This window comes from Centroberyx gerrardi, chromosome 15 (genome assembly GCF_048128805.1).
Source record: "Centroberyx gerrardi isolate f3 chromosome 15, fCenGer3.hap1.cur.20231027, whole genome shotgun sequence".
NCBI lineage: Eukaryota > Metazoa > Chordata > Actinopteri > Beryciformes > Berycidae > Centroberyx > Centroberyx gerrardi.
In genome coordinates this window covers 13992778-14008961 of record NC_136011.1, presented here as the reverse complement: position 1 = coordinate 14008961, position 16184 = coordinate 13992778, and the positions used below count along the sequence as shown (strand labels likewise).

At 44.2% G+C, this 16184-nt stretch overlaps 1 protein-coding gene across 1 annotated transcript in view; it reads right to left on the bottom strand.

The window, feature by feature from the left end:
- ercc6 (excision repair cross-complementation group 6) overlaps positions 1–15819 on the bottom strand; it is a 16156-nt gene extending 337 nt beyond the window's left edge. The window contains exons 1-21 of the mRNA XM_078288857.1: positions 15757–15819; positions 14952–15124; positions 14536–14764; positions 13904–14024; positions 13543–13657; positions 12507–13227; positions 10724–10855; positions 9916–10074; positions 8775–8910; positions 8314–8484; positions 8015–8191; positions 6684–6800; positions 5080–5298; positions 4460–4570; positions 3678–3797; positions 3315–3409; positions 2487–2632; positions 1684–2286; positions 1394–1558; positions 1196–1278; positions 1–1109 (exon numbers count right to left, since the gene is read on the bottom strand). The exon at positions 1–1109 is cut by the window's left edge and continues 337 nt beyond it. Coding sequence (XP_078144983.1) covers positions 660–1109; positions 1196–1278; positions 1394–1558; positions 1684–2286; positions 2487–2632; positions 3315–3409; positions 3678–3797; positions 4460–4570; positions 5080–5298; positions 6684–6800; positions 8015–8191; positions 8314–8484; positions 8775–8910; positions 9916–10074; positions 10724–10855; positions 12507–13227; positions 13543–13657; positions 13904–14024; positions 14536–14764; positions 14952–15114 — 4233 coding nt within the window. The 5' untranslated portion in view covers positions 15115–15124; positions 15757–15819 and the 3' untranslated portion in view covers positions 1–659. The remainder of the gene's footprint in view (positions 1110–1195; positions 1279–1393; positions 1559–1683; positions 2287–2486; positions 2633–3314; positions 3410–3677; positions 3798–4459; positions 4571–5079; positions 5299–6683; positions 6801–8014; positions 8192–8313; positions 8485–8774; positions 8911–9915; positions 10075–10723; positions 10856–12506; positions 13228–13542; positions 13658–13903; positions 14025–14535; positions 14765–14951; positions 15125–15756) is intronic.
- Positions 15820–16184: the final 365 nt, after the last annotated feature.

Below are 16184 nucleotides of genomic sequence, written 5' to 3'. Positions count from 1 at the left end.
CTAATAACTACAGCTCTGAGTAAATCATTACTCAAGGTAATACACAGTTCCAACTTTCCGGCCAAAACAAAACAAGTGAATTCAAGTACATCCAGGTATAAACAACAATTAACAAAAACAAATACAATTTCAATAGTGCTTGAACAAGCAAAACACTCCTGCTGCACCCAAGTCACATTTGCAGCTGAAATGCATACATTTGATATTGCAAGATTAGGGCTGTCTCCTACTCAACACTTAGTTAATAAATAATCATCTGATTTCATCAACTAATGCAATAGCCTATTTAACTGTTAATATGTAAAATGGTTCTTCATACAGTATGGTCCGTCAGTAAATGACTGTAATCATGTAAAATGACCCATTTCGATCAAGTGTGACCAATGTGTTTTTGGAAGTACTGTTGTGACAACAGAGACATGACAGAGACAAGTACAGTTTTAAAAGAAATAGCTCACAATTACAACAAAAATAAAACATAAAAAACAACAAAATGACTAAAATATCTTTGTTGGCTAGGCCCCTACAGACTGATAGTTGACTAGTACATGAAGTGGGGACAGCCTCAACAGTATGAATGTATTTGCCCAGTCTGGACTACATGTATCTTGAGTTCTCATTTCATGTCGCCCATCCCTCCGCTTCAGTCCGTCCTCCACTCAGCGGTAGCTCTCCTTCAGTCTCCAGATGCCCTCCTGTCCAGAGGTCCTATGGAAGTCACAGATGCTCCTGAGCAGCTCTCTGAAGACGGGGGCTTGTTGCTGGGTCAGTCTAGGTGTGAAGTACTCCAGCACTTCGTGGGTGCTGGCCTCTCCGTCCACATGGGCCTGGAAGGCTACAAAGTTACGCAGGTCCACCAGCAGCTCGTCATGCTCAGTGGGGGGCACTGGGGGGCTGCTGGTTCCTTCAGCTCCGCCCCCATCCTCTTCCTCCGCTTCTTCTATTTGGCTGGAGGGCAAGCTGAGGTGATTGCGGGCTCTAATCTTGGCCAGCAGGGAGGAGGAGGAGAGCGGGGCGGAGCTAGAGTCTCCTTCTCCTGCCCCCTCGCCGCTGAAATGAGCCCCCGAACCAGGCTTCTTGGAAACAGACTTCTTTATAATCGCAGCATCCTAAACAGAGAAATAGATGAATTTATGATCACAGAACTGCTGATAGAACTACACTTAATGCTTTTTCGCAATAAAATTACTGTTACCTTGCACTTGTTTGAAGTAGGGGCAGATGGAGCAGAAGGTGCAGAAAGGAGAGGATTCTTCTTTTGCCCAAACCGTTTCCTAGGTTAGCAAGAGAGTGAAGAGCAGAGATATATTTGCGTCAGACGAGATTAGTGAAACCCATGAGGCTCTCGCAACAACCCTAGAGACAGTGATCGTGAGAGTTTGCATGTACCTAGCAGGTGGTAGAGGGGGTCTGTTGTAGGGCAGCCTGCACTTTTGGCGGGACACCTTAAGGGCTTTCAGGGCGTCTTTAGCCACCCTGTTGGCTTCTGCCTCCACCAGAACATAGTCAGCGTTGGACGCCTCCATGATGGTATCATGCTGCATCACGCTGTGGATACCTGGAGAAGACCAAGGAGGAGTAGAGATAGGAAAGGGAAGAGGTAACAGGGAATCTTATTGTTCTGTGTTCATTACTGAATAAGAAAGGCCTGACTGCAGATGGTGTTTGTGCACAAAGACATACCAGATTTCTTGAAGAGCTTTGCCAATACATAATCGTCACTTTTCTTCTGGTCTTCCTTGTCCTTACTGTCTTCAGTCTCTTTGTTATAGGTCCTTCTCTTCACCAAGTGAGAGATGCGTTGGCCCTCAAACCGAGCGTCCCGGGAGTGTTTGCGTTTCTTTTGTTTGCGTCTGTCCGAGTCAGCTGGGTCGCAGTGCTTCCTCTTTTCCCGGTGTTTCTGCGGGCTAGTCAGGGCAGAGTCTCTGTGTCGGTGAGAGTTGGGTGAGTTGGAGTGTTTGACTGTCGGCGTGGCTCCATCCCAGTCTCTGCCATTCTCTCCTGAGTGCTGTGTACTTGCTGAAATATTTGGTTCCACATCTACCCCATTTTGATTGGTGCTTTGACTGTCTGTCAGGACATTTGGTTTACCCTGAGAGTTTTTACTACACAGAGAGACGTTCCCATCTCTTGATGCGGGAATGTTGGTTGAGGAGTGGCTGTTGTCTGCACCAGCTTCATTCTGGTTGGCTGAGGAGGGTTTACGTGCGTGGTTGAAATGGTTTGACCCGTGCGATGATCTTGGCCTCTCTGGTTTCTTGGGAGCCTGGACATCTGAGCCCGTACCTACGAGGATCAAAGAAAAACGATTGAAAAATGTTAATTGGGGAATTTTTGTACTAGTAATCTGACAGTAGTATGGCACAGAGGAAACTAATTTGTGTAAGAGACCCATATTATTTACTGGTGAAAAAAAAAAAAATCAATACCAAGATTATCAAATAATTGGAATGCAAGCTAATCATACAACAGAAGAGTCAACACACCTGCAAATATGGCACTAGTCTCTGTTCCCTGAGTCCCGTCAGGGTTGGATAGAGTGAAGAGCTCATAAATGTCATTAGACTTGAAGAAGCGTCTTTGTTTGGGGTCTTTCAGAACACGGTTGGTCAGAAACTGTTTGAAGATTTGCCTGAACCATAAAAGAAAAACATATTACATTACATAGTTGTGTGTACTAAGCTATTCAACAGCATTACCTCAGCAGGCAACCCCGACTCTGTCACCCCAGAGTAGTTTTGCTACTGGATGAGAATATTGGGTCATATCATTACAAACAACAAAGCTCTATTACTGCAATATTGGAAAAAAGCAACCAGACTGATATCCATCCATTAAGAAATCTTCCTTCATGCTGACTGTTGTTAACCTCACTATGGTATGTATCAAAATAGAATCCCAGCAGTTGTTCCGACTTTGGAAGCAATTTGCAGGCCCAAACGGAACAGAGCAACAGTTTAGAAATCCTAGACTGGCCATTTAATAATGCAGCAAAGCTTTTCAATTACTGAGTACTGGGATACTGCACATAGTAATACGGCAGTGATGTGAGTAATTAGTCATGTCATTACAGATGAATATCCAGGACTGTGTGAAGTCAATGGAAAAGAACACCAAAACACAAGGCTGTGTGTGATTAAGGCAACTGCATGATCACCTGTGAAGGACGATTTCTGTTTTTGATTATGAAAATGTTAAGTTCTGTGATCAAATATTAGGTGTGAAGAAGTGCTTACAGCGAAACATGACAAGAACATGAAAAAAAACAAAACAAAAAAAAAAAAAAAACAGCATTGACAGTGCATCCATCTAACCTGTGGTAGATTTTCTCCTCGATGGTCCCTGCAGTCAGCAGTCTATAGACAGTCACTTGCTGCGTCTGACCGATCCTCCATGCTCGCTCTCGTGCCTACGCACAACACAAAACATGAAATGAAGTAAAGCACACAGTACAGCAAGTAAACAAGGGATGTAATGAGGACAATACAAATACAGTATAAAGCAGGGAAATGCTGATATCCCGGCTGGAAATGGGTACATTTATGTAAAAAAAAAAGAAAGAAGTCCTGGAGGGAAAAAAAACCCTCAAAACCATATACCTAGTAAATGTTTTGTTTGAACCATTTTCTGTGTGTGTGTGTGTGTGTGCGTGTGTGTGCGTGTGCTGTGTGTTCGACCTGTGTGTCGGTGCTGGGGTTCCAGTCTGGGTCGTAGATGATGACTCTGTTGGCTCCAGTTAGATTGACTCCCAGACCGCCAACTTTAGTGGTCAACAAGAAGATAAAAATGGACTTGTCCTGTAGGAGAGAAAGAAAAAAACATAAGAGCCAATTCTCTTAATTTCCTTAAAATGCGGGTTATAATGATATGAAAGAAATTAGCATTTTAAAATAATAATTTCATGTCAAAGTAACATTACTCTCCTGTCCTCTCATTTAAACCCCCTTTTAGGGAGAATCAAGTAGTCTTGATCAATCACAGGCAACTTTTTTTGAACTGCAGCTACACTTATGATACTGTGATAATATCATTATAGACCCAGTACAATAACACGTTCATCTAATTTATTCAATGTACTGTATAATACTGTCTAAGTCTAAGATGAAATTTCACATAAAACATTACATTTTAAATACTGATTGTAACTTTTGCTATGCGTTTATATTTAACCATATCAGACTATGACAGTATAACTGATAATATAATTTCCAGAATACAGTGGCGTTTTCCAATGATACATTGAATAACCATATATTGTTATAATGCTTACAAAGTGATCAAACTGTGGAATATCAATATTTCACTACAAAGACAATAAGGTAAAAAAAGGATGAACAACAGATTGTCGTCAATTAGTGTTTTCACCCTGGGGTTAGCAGGTTTCCACTGAAGCATTTTCCCTCAGGAGGGGATTTTCATGGGAAACACTCAAGAGCCATTAGAGATGGCTAATCCTTACCTCGTTGTAGTGTGCGATGAGCGGCTGTCGGGAGGCTATGGAGGTGGTGCCGTCCATTTTCAGGTACGAGTAGCTATTCTCCCTTACAAACACCTCCAAGATCTCCAACATCTGGGAGGGAGGGAGAAGAAAGAGAGAGAGAAATAAAGAAAGAGACAGAGAGAGAGAGAGAGAGAGAGAGAGAGGGAAAGAGGGGCTGAGGTTTGGATTATCTCTAACAGGATTAGAGCAGATTAATATTACATGGACAGAGATACCGACAGGGAGGGTCTCAGGTTCCCTCTGAGGTATAATCTCATTGGTATTGACTGCAACAGCTGGGGCCTCTCTCACATATACCCTCTCTCTCTCTCTTTCTCTCATACACAGACACACATATACACACACACACACAGACATAATAGTTTTACAGGCACATGGGTGGGTTCTAGGTAGACAACAATGCAATGGAGAAACAACATTTGCTGGCAATGACAATTCAGGAAACTAAATGAAGCAGTAAAGAAACAGCACATCCTGCCTATGCAAACATCCAACACAAAAATACAAAGAGTTCTAACTAAACTTCTATAAAAGCGATCAATAAATGAATCAGCAAGCCACAGCAACGTGTTCCTAACCTGTCTGGACTGAGTGAAGAGCAGGACTCTGTGGCCCTGTTTGAACCAGAGGCGCAGCAGCGACTCCACCACCATCAGCTTGCCTGAGCGTTTCCAGTAGCCAAAGTGTTCCTCCTCAGTCAGCTGGTCCTCTGGGATGCCCCTCAGGATCCGCGGGCCGCCCGACAGCAGGTCCGGGTGGTTACAGATCTTGCGCAGCGCTATCAAACCGGAGAATACCTAAACAAGACAAAACTATTTCAAAACAGGCTCTCAAATAGATTGTCTCTCACAGACACAAAACTGGTGACCAACACCCTAATGCCTAACTTAAAAGACTTATATAAAAGGTTGGTACAGAATTCACTGGATATTACAGCATTGCACCTTTAAACAAATACATGCATTTACTTTAGTCTACAGGAATGAGTTACATAATTTATTTACGGACAATAAAGGTTGTTTCTTGATGAAGGCCCAACGGTCACTGCATTAGTAATGGTGGTTAATGGACTGAGAGTGACCACTGAGTATGTCTATGAGAGTGAGTGTGAGTGCAAGTGTGTGTGTGTTTGTAATCTGCTGTGGTCACCCCTGGCTCTCTGACCACGTCCATTTGGGTCAGTGGTGATGAATGGCTGGTAGAGGCTCTCTCTCCAGGGTAGGTCTGGCTAATGTGAGAAGACCAACTCTACAACCTCCTTAAAGAGACCGTCATAAAGACTACTAGACTCAAGCTATTAGGAGTATAATAACATTTACACAGTGAAAAAAACCCAATTATGCCACTTCAAGGTGTTGATCTCTGAAGAGAGCAGTGCATTAAAAAACGCAAATTAATGCCTGTGAGTGAGAGAGAGCGCAAGGGGAGAGGGCGATTGAGATTCATCAGTTAGTGGGTTAAATAATGAATAAGGCATGTCTTGTTCCCGGAAGTCTTCTCCCCGGCCGCGAGTTTTGCCCTCCTTGTCCTTGTTACAAGGCACGGGTCAAACAAGAGCCCAGATGGAATAAGCGTAACAACACAAACACAGTGAACCTGTTCTACCTCTGAAAGTGAGGGTTACCTGCATGTCGCCATTTAGTATCTGATACACCTCTTTGGAATCTAAGAAATTCTGATACACCTGCCGCTGCTCCTCTGTTAATCTGCAAAACAGAACCTGCGTGCGCACACACACACACACACACACACACACACACACACACACAGAGCAGTGTAAGAGTGTGTAATGAGCACTGAACATCCTCTTTAAAGCCCCTTGATGAAGTGGAGTGAGAGAGGAGAGAAATGAGAGGGAAGCAATGTGTTTTTAGGAGCCGCTGCTGTCCTGAGGGACCGACTTAATGAGCTGAAGTGGACTGGGGAGTCAACCAGCCTCAACCACGAGGACAGACCAGAGACCGGCCACCTTAATGAATACCTGCTCCTTTTACTTTACTAGGACTTTATTAGCTGGCTTCACCTGACAAGGGCCATGCACATTCATCAAGTTCTCCTTAGATGTGGCACATACAGTCACATCCAATCAAATAAACACCTCCCCAGTTAAGAGATCCAGACATGAGAGACTGTTCAATAGTTAGACAGAACAGGGTCAAATGTCTTAAGACATGATGAATACCTGCTCATTTTTGTCAGGTAAAGAGAGGTTGGCCTTGACGTCTGCCTTCATCCGTCTGAGCAGGTAAGGGTTTATGGTGTCCCTCAGCACGCAGGCACACTTGTACGCCGTCTGGACCTGAAAATGAACAAGAACAGTTAAACCCTACAGCATTTATAGCCACACCCCTGTAGAAACAAATTGTTTTCAGACAAAAGGAGCATACAATTCAGAGTGTCGAACAATCACTTCAACACTCACACCTGTCAGTGTGCATGTATCCTGGGGCATGATTGTCGTTTAGCCCCTCTTACGCCCTCTCTCATCACCTCCCTCCTCTCTCTGTCCCTCTCAGCAGAATGAGCCATTAAACATTGATCAGAGTGCTGTTGGTCTCAAGGGACGGAGCCCTCCTCTTTCATCAGTACTGCTGGCCTGCTCCATTTGAAACAGAGGGGGTGCTTAAGAGAAAAAACTTGGTCTCAACCCACGCTAGGAGCCCCCCCTGCAAATGGCCTGCTACACCTCATCCAGAGTCAGGGCTAAAGGCCAGTTAGCCTTTTAAACATTAACTCACTGGGGGTCCACAGGGGATCAAAGAAACCCTTGGCAAAGCTGGAGGGGACAATAATACGCTGGGATATAGGGCTCACTGGAGCCCAGAGCGGAAAGGAAGGAGAGGTGTGCAGCAGCTGATCCAGTGATCTCTGCCTAAGCTGCTGAGTGGATTCATATGGGGGTGTCAACGCAAGCTTCAGTAATGAATCCCACATCCACATAAGTTTTTCCAACCATACATACAGACACACATACACACCAACATCAGCAAAGGGCCTGCTTTGCTGCTGTGAGAATTTCAAGAAGAAGAAGATAAGGCAGCAGAGCTTAGCCCTCTCTGACCATTTAATAACATCAATAATTAGTAAAGGTTTTTATTATCGACAGCGGAAGAAGCATCAATAGCCATCTTAAATAATTAAATCCATACAGTCAGTGGGTTATTAACGATTGGACACTAATGACAAAGGGCTACAATTTAGCTCACTGGCTCTCCACTTTAGCCTCTCCCTCTCTCTCACACACTGGGGATGTACTGCAGTCCCTTTGCATGTACCTACATTAGCCTGCACTGCACTTGATTGCTCTGTTGTTCCACTGTCTCTCTCTTTCTCTCTTGCTTCCATCTGCCTCTTCATTATCATTTACAGTGAAATTTTGCATGTGTGTGTGACTAGTTTCCTTTGTTGTTCTTTATTCACTCAATTTGTGCGCATATATGCATGTGCTCGTGTAAGTGCACATAAGTGTTTGTAAGTGTGCATTTTGGTGTGTTTGTGTGTCTGTTCCAGTACCTGTACAGGTGAAGCATTGCTGTAGCCTCCCATGGTGATGGGCACAGAGAACTGCTCCATGAAGACAGGCAGAGTGCCCAGCTTGCCGGGAAAGACGAAATCGAACAGAGACCACAGCTCCTTCAAGTTGTTCTGCATGGGAGAGCCTGACAGGATGAACCTGTGGGGAGTACGGAACTAGAGAGAGAGAGAAAGAGAATATATGACTGATATTGTTCAAATATGGTGCATGATATTCTAGCATGTGAGCACATGTGAGTAGCATGTTGTAAGTAGCGTGTGTGTACGTGTGTCACTACCTGTTTGCAAGCAGTGGTAACTCCAGCGTTTGGGTTCCTAATCTTGTGGCCCTCGTCCAGTATAATGTAGTGCCAGTCATAGCGCTGCAGGGAGTCCTGCATGATCCTCACTGCTGAGTATGAGGTGATCAGGATACCATGACATGCCGCTATCTCTGGAATCAGCTTCTCCTGTAACACAAATACAAAACAAACCCCCACAGAAACACACAAATCTCTGTCAGTACAGTTCTCTCACAGTGTTATTCCTAAACATCTCTGATGGCCACCAATTTAAAGAGTGTGTCTGCATAGCGTCTCCATCTGTGCGGTTCGAGGAGAGAGAGAGGAGGTTGGGAGCTAATGCAGCATAAACAGACCTCTGGTGCCCCCCAGAGGAAAATATACCCTGTAGAAAACTTATAGCTCAATACATAGATATGAACATCCATGTGTGTCAAATTGCATAGGCATACACCTACCTTCTTGCTGGTGAAGGAGCCGGTTTCATGTAGAACAGCCACTCTGAACGGAGGCCACCAGGTATGGAACTCCTTCACCCATTGGTGCATGACCGTAGCTGGGCACACGATGACTGTCGGACCCAGACCCATATACCTGAAACCAAACACGTACAGCAGGGAGATGTTTAACGCCAAAGCTCCAGTGGTAATGTTCTCCCGAACCTACGTTTAAGCTGGGCAGCAGTGGAACCGAGGGCTCGTAGAGTTTTGGATAGACTCAGCAATTCAGTAGTAAATTACAGTAATCATTTATGTTACACATTTTAGAAAATAGAGGCTTCTTCCAATAAGTATATGAATGAAAATGTGCTTGGTGTGCATGTGTGATGTGTGACGCATTTGAGCATGAGGGAGATGGAGGAAGGTGAGTATGGGTACTACAATGCAGCAGAATGAGCTTTCTAAAAAGATGAGGTACACTGATGCCTCCCTTTGCCTTTAAAACGAGACAGAAGAGGAGCGAAGGGACTCACTCAACTCCTCTGTGAAGATTTACAAGAGCTCTGTCTTACACAGACACAGGCGCACACACACTAATGGGCTGGTATGAACCTCTGTTTGGTGGAAGCTATTGATACTGGGCCATAATTGAGTTTGCAAGCAATCAATTTGTGGGCGTCTGCAGTAGACAGAGTATTGACCATTGGGGAGACTCCACCTACTGAATGCATGAGTGTCATTTGTGCAGTAAAAACAGATTATCGCCGCCAGTGTGTCATGTTTTCAGTGTTTGATTTGTAGTCCCACACTCGCGCTCTTCCATTTCATGAGTCTGACATCCCTTTTAAGTGGCCATGAAGAGACTCACTCACTTACTCGACCTCTCTCTCTCTCTCTCTCTCTCTCTCTCTCACACACACACACACACACACACACACACACACACACACACACACACACAGTGTCAGTGTTTTCTCTGATGTCTGCAGTAAGAAAGTGAGGAGTCTGATAATTGAAACATGTTTAATAATTCAGACGAAAACTCTCAAGCAGAAATCCCTCTAATCAAATATTCATACCACACAGACACACAGTCTCTGCCCACAGCTTGTGTATGTATGTGTTTGTGTATGTATATGTGTATAATATGTGTGCATACCTGTAGTTGGACCCTCTGGTCCTCAGTTTGCTGTAGCTCAGTCCAGCCAGAAAGCTGATGACCTCAATGGTTTTACCCAATCCCATCTCATCTCCCAGGATGCCGCCTGCCTGCTGACAGTGGAGTTCCCACATCCACCGCACACCTGTCTGCTGGTACCTGACCACACAACACACAAGCACACATACACACGTGCACGCAAAAACTTAAAACACTTGTGCCCAATAGAGACTAAGCAGATCCAAACACACACATGTGGCAGGGCGGCCTAGTGATTAGAAAGACTGAAACTCTGGTTCAAGCAACCTTGTCGGTAAGCATCCATACTGCTTAAGTGTCACTGAGCAAATCACTGAATCCCTACAAGCTCCAGGGCTGTTCTGCAGCAGACCCTGCGCTCGCAAGCAAAAAGAGAATTTCCCTACAGGGATCAATAAAGTATCAGATTATCATTATTACATCCGCGCACAAAAAAAATCCTAATCAGTCACTAGGCTTACAGTGTGTTGCTGAATTAATCTTTGGCTTATCAGTATCATTTCAGGACAAAGGTTGTTCAGAGCAGTGGGTGTGATGTATAACATGGCACCAGAGAAACATGTTCCCACATACAAACTAGCCTATTATGCAATATAAATACGCTCACCAAAGGCCACAGTTACTTCTTATATAATAAATGCTTTATGGCCATTAGTCATTTGCAATCACTTCCTTATTTGAATGTGAATACAACAATTTAAAAAAAGGCAATTTTTAAGAGACTGTATGCATATGGGATGCAATTCTCAATACAACACATTCCACTTACTTGAAGAGTTTCTTCCAAAGGAAACCAGGGATTTTGAATCCCTCATCAAACTCTGCATCGCTGTCATCCGTCTCCTCCTCACCTCTTTCTCTCTTCTCCTCCCTTTCTCGAAGACGCTGTCTCTTCCACCTCCTATTAAAGGGAATGAGTATAGTATGGTTAACAGCAGCACACACAGAGAGTAATAACAGAGGGTTTCTGGATTTTGTTCCTAGGATCTTAGAGGGTTCAATCAATATTTGTGAACATGGGTGACAATGAGGTAGAATCCATAGAACAAAGACTCCAATTTGCTTAATGTCAAGTCCAGGAAGCCAAGACTCTCATGTTGTCACGCGACACTTTTTAAGCCAACTCCCCTGACAAGAATGGACAGCTGACATTGTGAGTTCCACTGTGAGTGCTTGATATTATGAGAGTTTGATGAAGGTTTCACATCCAATGTTTTGTTTCATAGCAGTGCAAAAAAGCTCTTACCCACATTTTTTTTTTTTTTACCAATATTTACAGAAAATGACCCAGGATATTGTCAGAGTCTAAAAAAAATCCTCTTTACTAGTCTGGGATAAGCTTGCTTTTGTTGCTGAATTCTGTTTTACATTGGATGTTCGGATTGGATGTTCCACTTCTAACCGCCTCCTGTTGTCAGTGGTTTATTTTAAGACTCGCCTACACAGACAGTGAATGTTTTGAGTTCTAGGTATTCCCTGTGAGCGGTGGAACATCTACAGCAAAAAGGGAAATGTAAAGGAGAGCAGTTTTAATAGAGCAGGAGAGAGGGCAGTTAGAGGCACAGTCGTCGCGCAGCAAATGAAGATTGATACAGACAATTAGTAGTGCGAGTTCCCCAGAAAGGTGTGGGGTGGAGAGGATAAGAATCCATCTTCATTTGGGCCTGGTCCTGTCACCCTGCCATGAAACTGGTCCTTTAGCTGGGCCTGGGAGACCACACTCTCTAATTAAGTCAAGACTAAGCATTGGTTCAGTTAATTACACTTTTCTTCCCCCACTCCGCCCCCCACCCACCACCCAACTACAAATACCTCCCCCTCTAATAATATTATTCCTCATATGAGCTAGCCTCACCATCCATGCCGTGTCAATGCTGTTGAATTGACATTCCATCACTGTAGTGTAGAGAAAGGACACATGCCAACACAATTTATTTGGCAGCTATAAATATGAAATCTCATTAGGGCTGCTCTTCCATTAATTTGAGCATTAGAGTGAGTGAGTGTATAAAACCATGTGCAGGAGGATAATTAGGCCAGTGTGAGAGCAGAGAGAGAAGAGCAGGGAGTGAATTTGCTTAGTCAAGAAACAGCTGCCAATCTCATCTGGGATTAACTCTCCTCCTGCACTATGGAGCCAGCAGAAACCAACTGGTTTCCTCTTTAACTAAAGGGAATAACAATAACACAGTTGCAACCCTGCAATTACAAATGTGCTCAATAGTTAAAGGCCCAATCTGGTGTTCGTTGAGTGTGTCATTTATGGGCATGGATGTCTACATTCTTTAAAGACTTGCTGATGAAAAATTAGCGTTTTGCAACTTTTGCATCCAAGCATTACTCTAAATATAAATCTGATTCACTCCAATGTTTGTAAATGAGGCAAAAGTAAACAATGTAAATGAAGCAAATGTAAATAATTTTTTTTAAATTAAAAATTGTGCTTACCTTATATATGTTCATTAAAGCTTTTAGGGGGACAAAATTGCTTAAGGTATTTACAGAAACTATACAAGTGAACCTGTTTATAGCAGTAAGTAAAAGTATCACACCTTATTCTCCGTCTGTAGAACTCCAAGTCTCCATCATCTTTGCATTTTTTCTCTTTTCCCTTCTTCTCATCTTCTTCTTCTGAACTATCAGGACAGTACTCCTCCTCACTCTCCTCCTTTCTCTTCCCCTTCTTCCTTCCTTTTCCCTCAGTCTTTCTCTTGTAGGGCTTCAACTCATACTCTTCATCATCGTTCTCCTCCCCAAAGCCCTCCTCCATGGCTTCTCTTTCCTCTCTGTCAGGATCGATGCCCTCGTCACTGGGCAGATACTCTGACCCCTCGCTGTCCGTCTCCTCTCCCTCAGCATGATGCTTTCTCCTGGGCTTAGGGAGCTGAGGCTCAGCCTTGGGCCGAGCCTTAGGGTGGGCCTTCAGAGCAGTTATCTGGAGCTTCCGCATGCGCTTCCGCAGCTTCTTATCCTTGGAGGAGGCAACCGTTCTGTTAGTTTTCTTCTTGGCCTCCCCATCGGGGCTGAGCCCAGAGCTCTTCTTCCTCTTTAGAGGAGGGGCCCTCTTCCTGTCTGTAGCCATCTTGGCCTGATCAGCCAAGTATTGGTCAAAGGCAGAGTTCTCAGCCAGCATCACTTTCCGAGGGGCCTTCTTTTCCTCCTTCTGAGGGATCCGCGTTCCAAAGGGAGTCATGTGACCTGTCCGAATAAGCTCCTCCCATTCTGTCTCCTGAGCCGGCATGAGCATGCTGCCCAGTGTGGACGGCCCAGCTTCTAGTAGAACACACACAACATGCAGGGTTAGATGCACAGCCGTCGTGGACCGTTTTTTTAGTTGTACAGTTGTGGTGGCAGTGACTGCAAACTGCTAACTTTGTATCTCTAAAAGTTACTTTTTCTCAAACTGAGAAAGCTGATTTCCCATTGATGTTCATGCATTTTTGACATTTTAGAGTGCAATTTTAATGACTGGGCTTGGTTCAGGGGTCATGGAATCAAACAGTTTCTCTGATACAACTACAAGATATACAACTACTGGAGATAAGGTAATTTCAAGAGCAAGTTCATTCCACCCTCCCACTCACTCACCTTCCTCCCCATCATCTTCTACCAGCAGCTCAGCTTCAACCCTCAGGGTGTCCTCTCCTCCCAGTATGGCCTGTAGCCTCCTCTGTTTGGCTCTGATCTTCTTCAGCTGCTTCTCCTGAGATTAAAGGGGTTTTCATCACCAACATCACCACTATAAGTATGATCTTCATGAATGGTCTATTGTTTATTTGTCTGCATGATTTTTGTCTTGTTTAGAGACAAAAATACAATAAAAATAGAGATCACTGCCTTAATGGGACCTCCTTGTCTTGTTAAAACTAAGGATAATATTTAAAAGAAATCATCAATATAACAATATCAAGTTAACTGATATCATTGTAATTCATGTCACATCTTTTACCTTATTTTCTTTCTGCCGTTTGACAGACTCAATCTTCCTGCTGATGTCTTTGCTGGAGGCAGCATAGGGAGACAGCTGCTCTATAATCTTGTTGATATGTTTTAGAGCTGCTGTAACAGACCTGAAACAGTTAAACAGGGTTATAGTAAGCAGTTGCCCTAAGATTTGAATTGAATTCAACAATATAATGATTTGTGAATTTGCAATTATGTCAAACATTTCAGACATTTTGGAGGGTTGGGGAGGCTTTTATATACTAAAAGTCTGGTGAGAGGTCAAAACTGCAAGCCCTTTTTGTTTCTTCAGGGTCATGTTGATTCTGCCAAAAATCTTGTAATAAAAATGTCTGATGAAAATGAATAATCATCAATCATCTATCAATGAATAATGGGCCTATCTGTCATGTAAAGTACATCGAAAAATTCAATGCTCAGTTTACTCTACCCATTCCATTGAATTCACATATGAATCATTTAACTGACGCTCTTATCCAGAGCAGGGAAGGATTCAGTGTCTTGCACAACACTACTTCAACAAGACACATTGATGTTGCTGGGATGGATCCTGGGTCCTTCTGATTACTGGACAGTTTCTCTAACCCCCAGGCTACACAGCTCCCCCTTGTCCTTTACCTGACATCATCCAGCACAGACTCGTACTCCTTCTCAGCCTCGGCCTTGGCAGCAGCCTGACTAGCCTCCTGGATGGCCTGGTCCACTTGCTGCAGGACACCTTGCTCCAGGACATCCTGGTCGTACACAGCCACCCCAAGGCCCTGCAGCTCAGCTGCTCCAGAGCTGGCAGATGCTGCTTGGATACACTGCCGGTTGATCTGCAGCAAGGCTCCAGGCCTCTTGCCACCTAAACATACCATAGAAAATAATATATAAAGGCAAGAAATGGCCAGAAATTATTCTTTTTATTAGTCTTAGTTTTCGTTGTCAAAGTCCTTTACTGAGTCAGTGTGAGAGGTAAAAACCATAAATGATCTGCGCCACTACTCTCTTCATACAGCACTTGGTCCTGGCCTCAGTGTTGCTTAGCTTACCACTGCTGCCCTCCCCAGGTCCAGTGTTGGCAGGATAGGCTGCGGCAGCCTCGGAGCCCTGGCTGTTGGCCCCATCCTCCTCTGTCCCTCCCGGGGTGAGGGCAGCACTGGCCGGGCTGGAGAGGGAAGAGGGCTCCTGGTCCTCTCTACCATCTACTGGCATGGTGATGCAGCTGCAAACAGACAGGCGTCAGTCATTCAGCTGTCAAGACATAACAATAACTGACAACCAATCTGGCTCATGGTCTGTGAATTGGTGAGCTGTGAGTTACCAGCCAGACCCATGCTGAGCCCTAACTGCACTGTCATAAAAGATATCACATCAAATGTGGGTTTTATTGATCTTAGTTAACGTTCAACTTGCATCCAGTGTTAACGTTAGTTAGCTAGCTAGCTTCGCTAACGACAGTCAACTAAGGATAACGTTGAATGTAACTAGCTAGCAAATTTAACGCTTAATATAATACTTATCCCGTAAGCGAGTAAGCGATGGAAATGTATTTATGCCTCCCGTTTTTCCCAAATAAAACATTATAAACAGTCGTTTACAGTGTTCACGTCGAGTTAACTTCAAAACATCAAAATTCACCACAGCAGTCTATTGTTTACGTGGCTAGGCTAACCTGCTAAGCTAACAGTGAGCGATACATCATCAGCTGCTCAGCCTGAGCGACCAGCTGCCGGGTCGAATGAAACTACCAACCGAGGCAAATACCGCAAGCAGCGACTACATTATCAGTGCTATTTGGATAAATGTCAGTTAAGTATCCCGAGTGTCGGCGCGAACATCATAGAAATTACTTACAAAACGTGCCGTTACACAACATCACTGGCTTCACTTATGACATGTTGGCTCTGCCAGGCGGCTCTTTTCCGGTGTAAAAGAAGACATGCCCCTCTCTGTTTAATGGTTAACTTGTTGGACGGCGCCCTCTGCTGGTTCAGACCTGCAGGGACTCAAACCCTCTAGATGGCGCCATGTAACCACTTCAGGCATAATAGCAGCACAATCAGCCAAGCTCGTGATTGGACCTCCCAGTCAATTGAAAATGTTCTGGACCATATTTTGACATGTAGCCTAATATTTTCATGCTTCTACCTGGCGTGTTGAATGCGCATAATAGTGTTGGGAAGTGTGTGTGTGTGTGTGTGTGTGTTGGGAAGTGTGTGTGCGTGCGTGTGTGTGTGTGTGTGTGTGTGTGTGTGTTGGGAAGTGTGTGTGTGTGTGTGTGT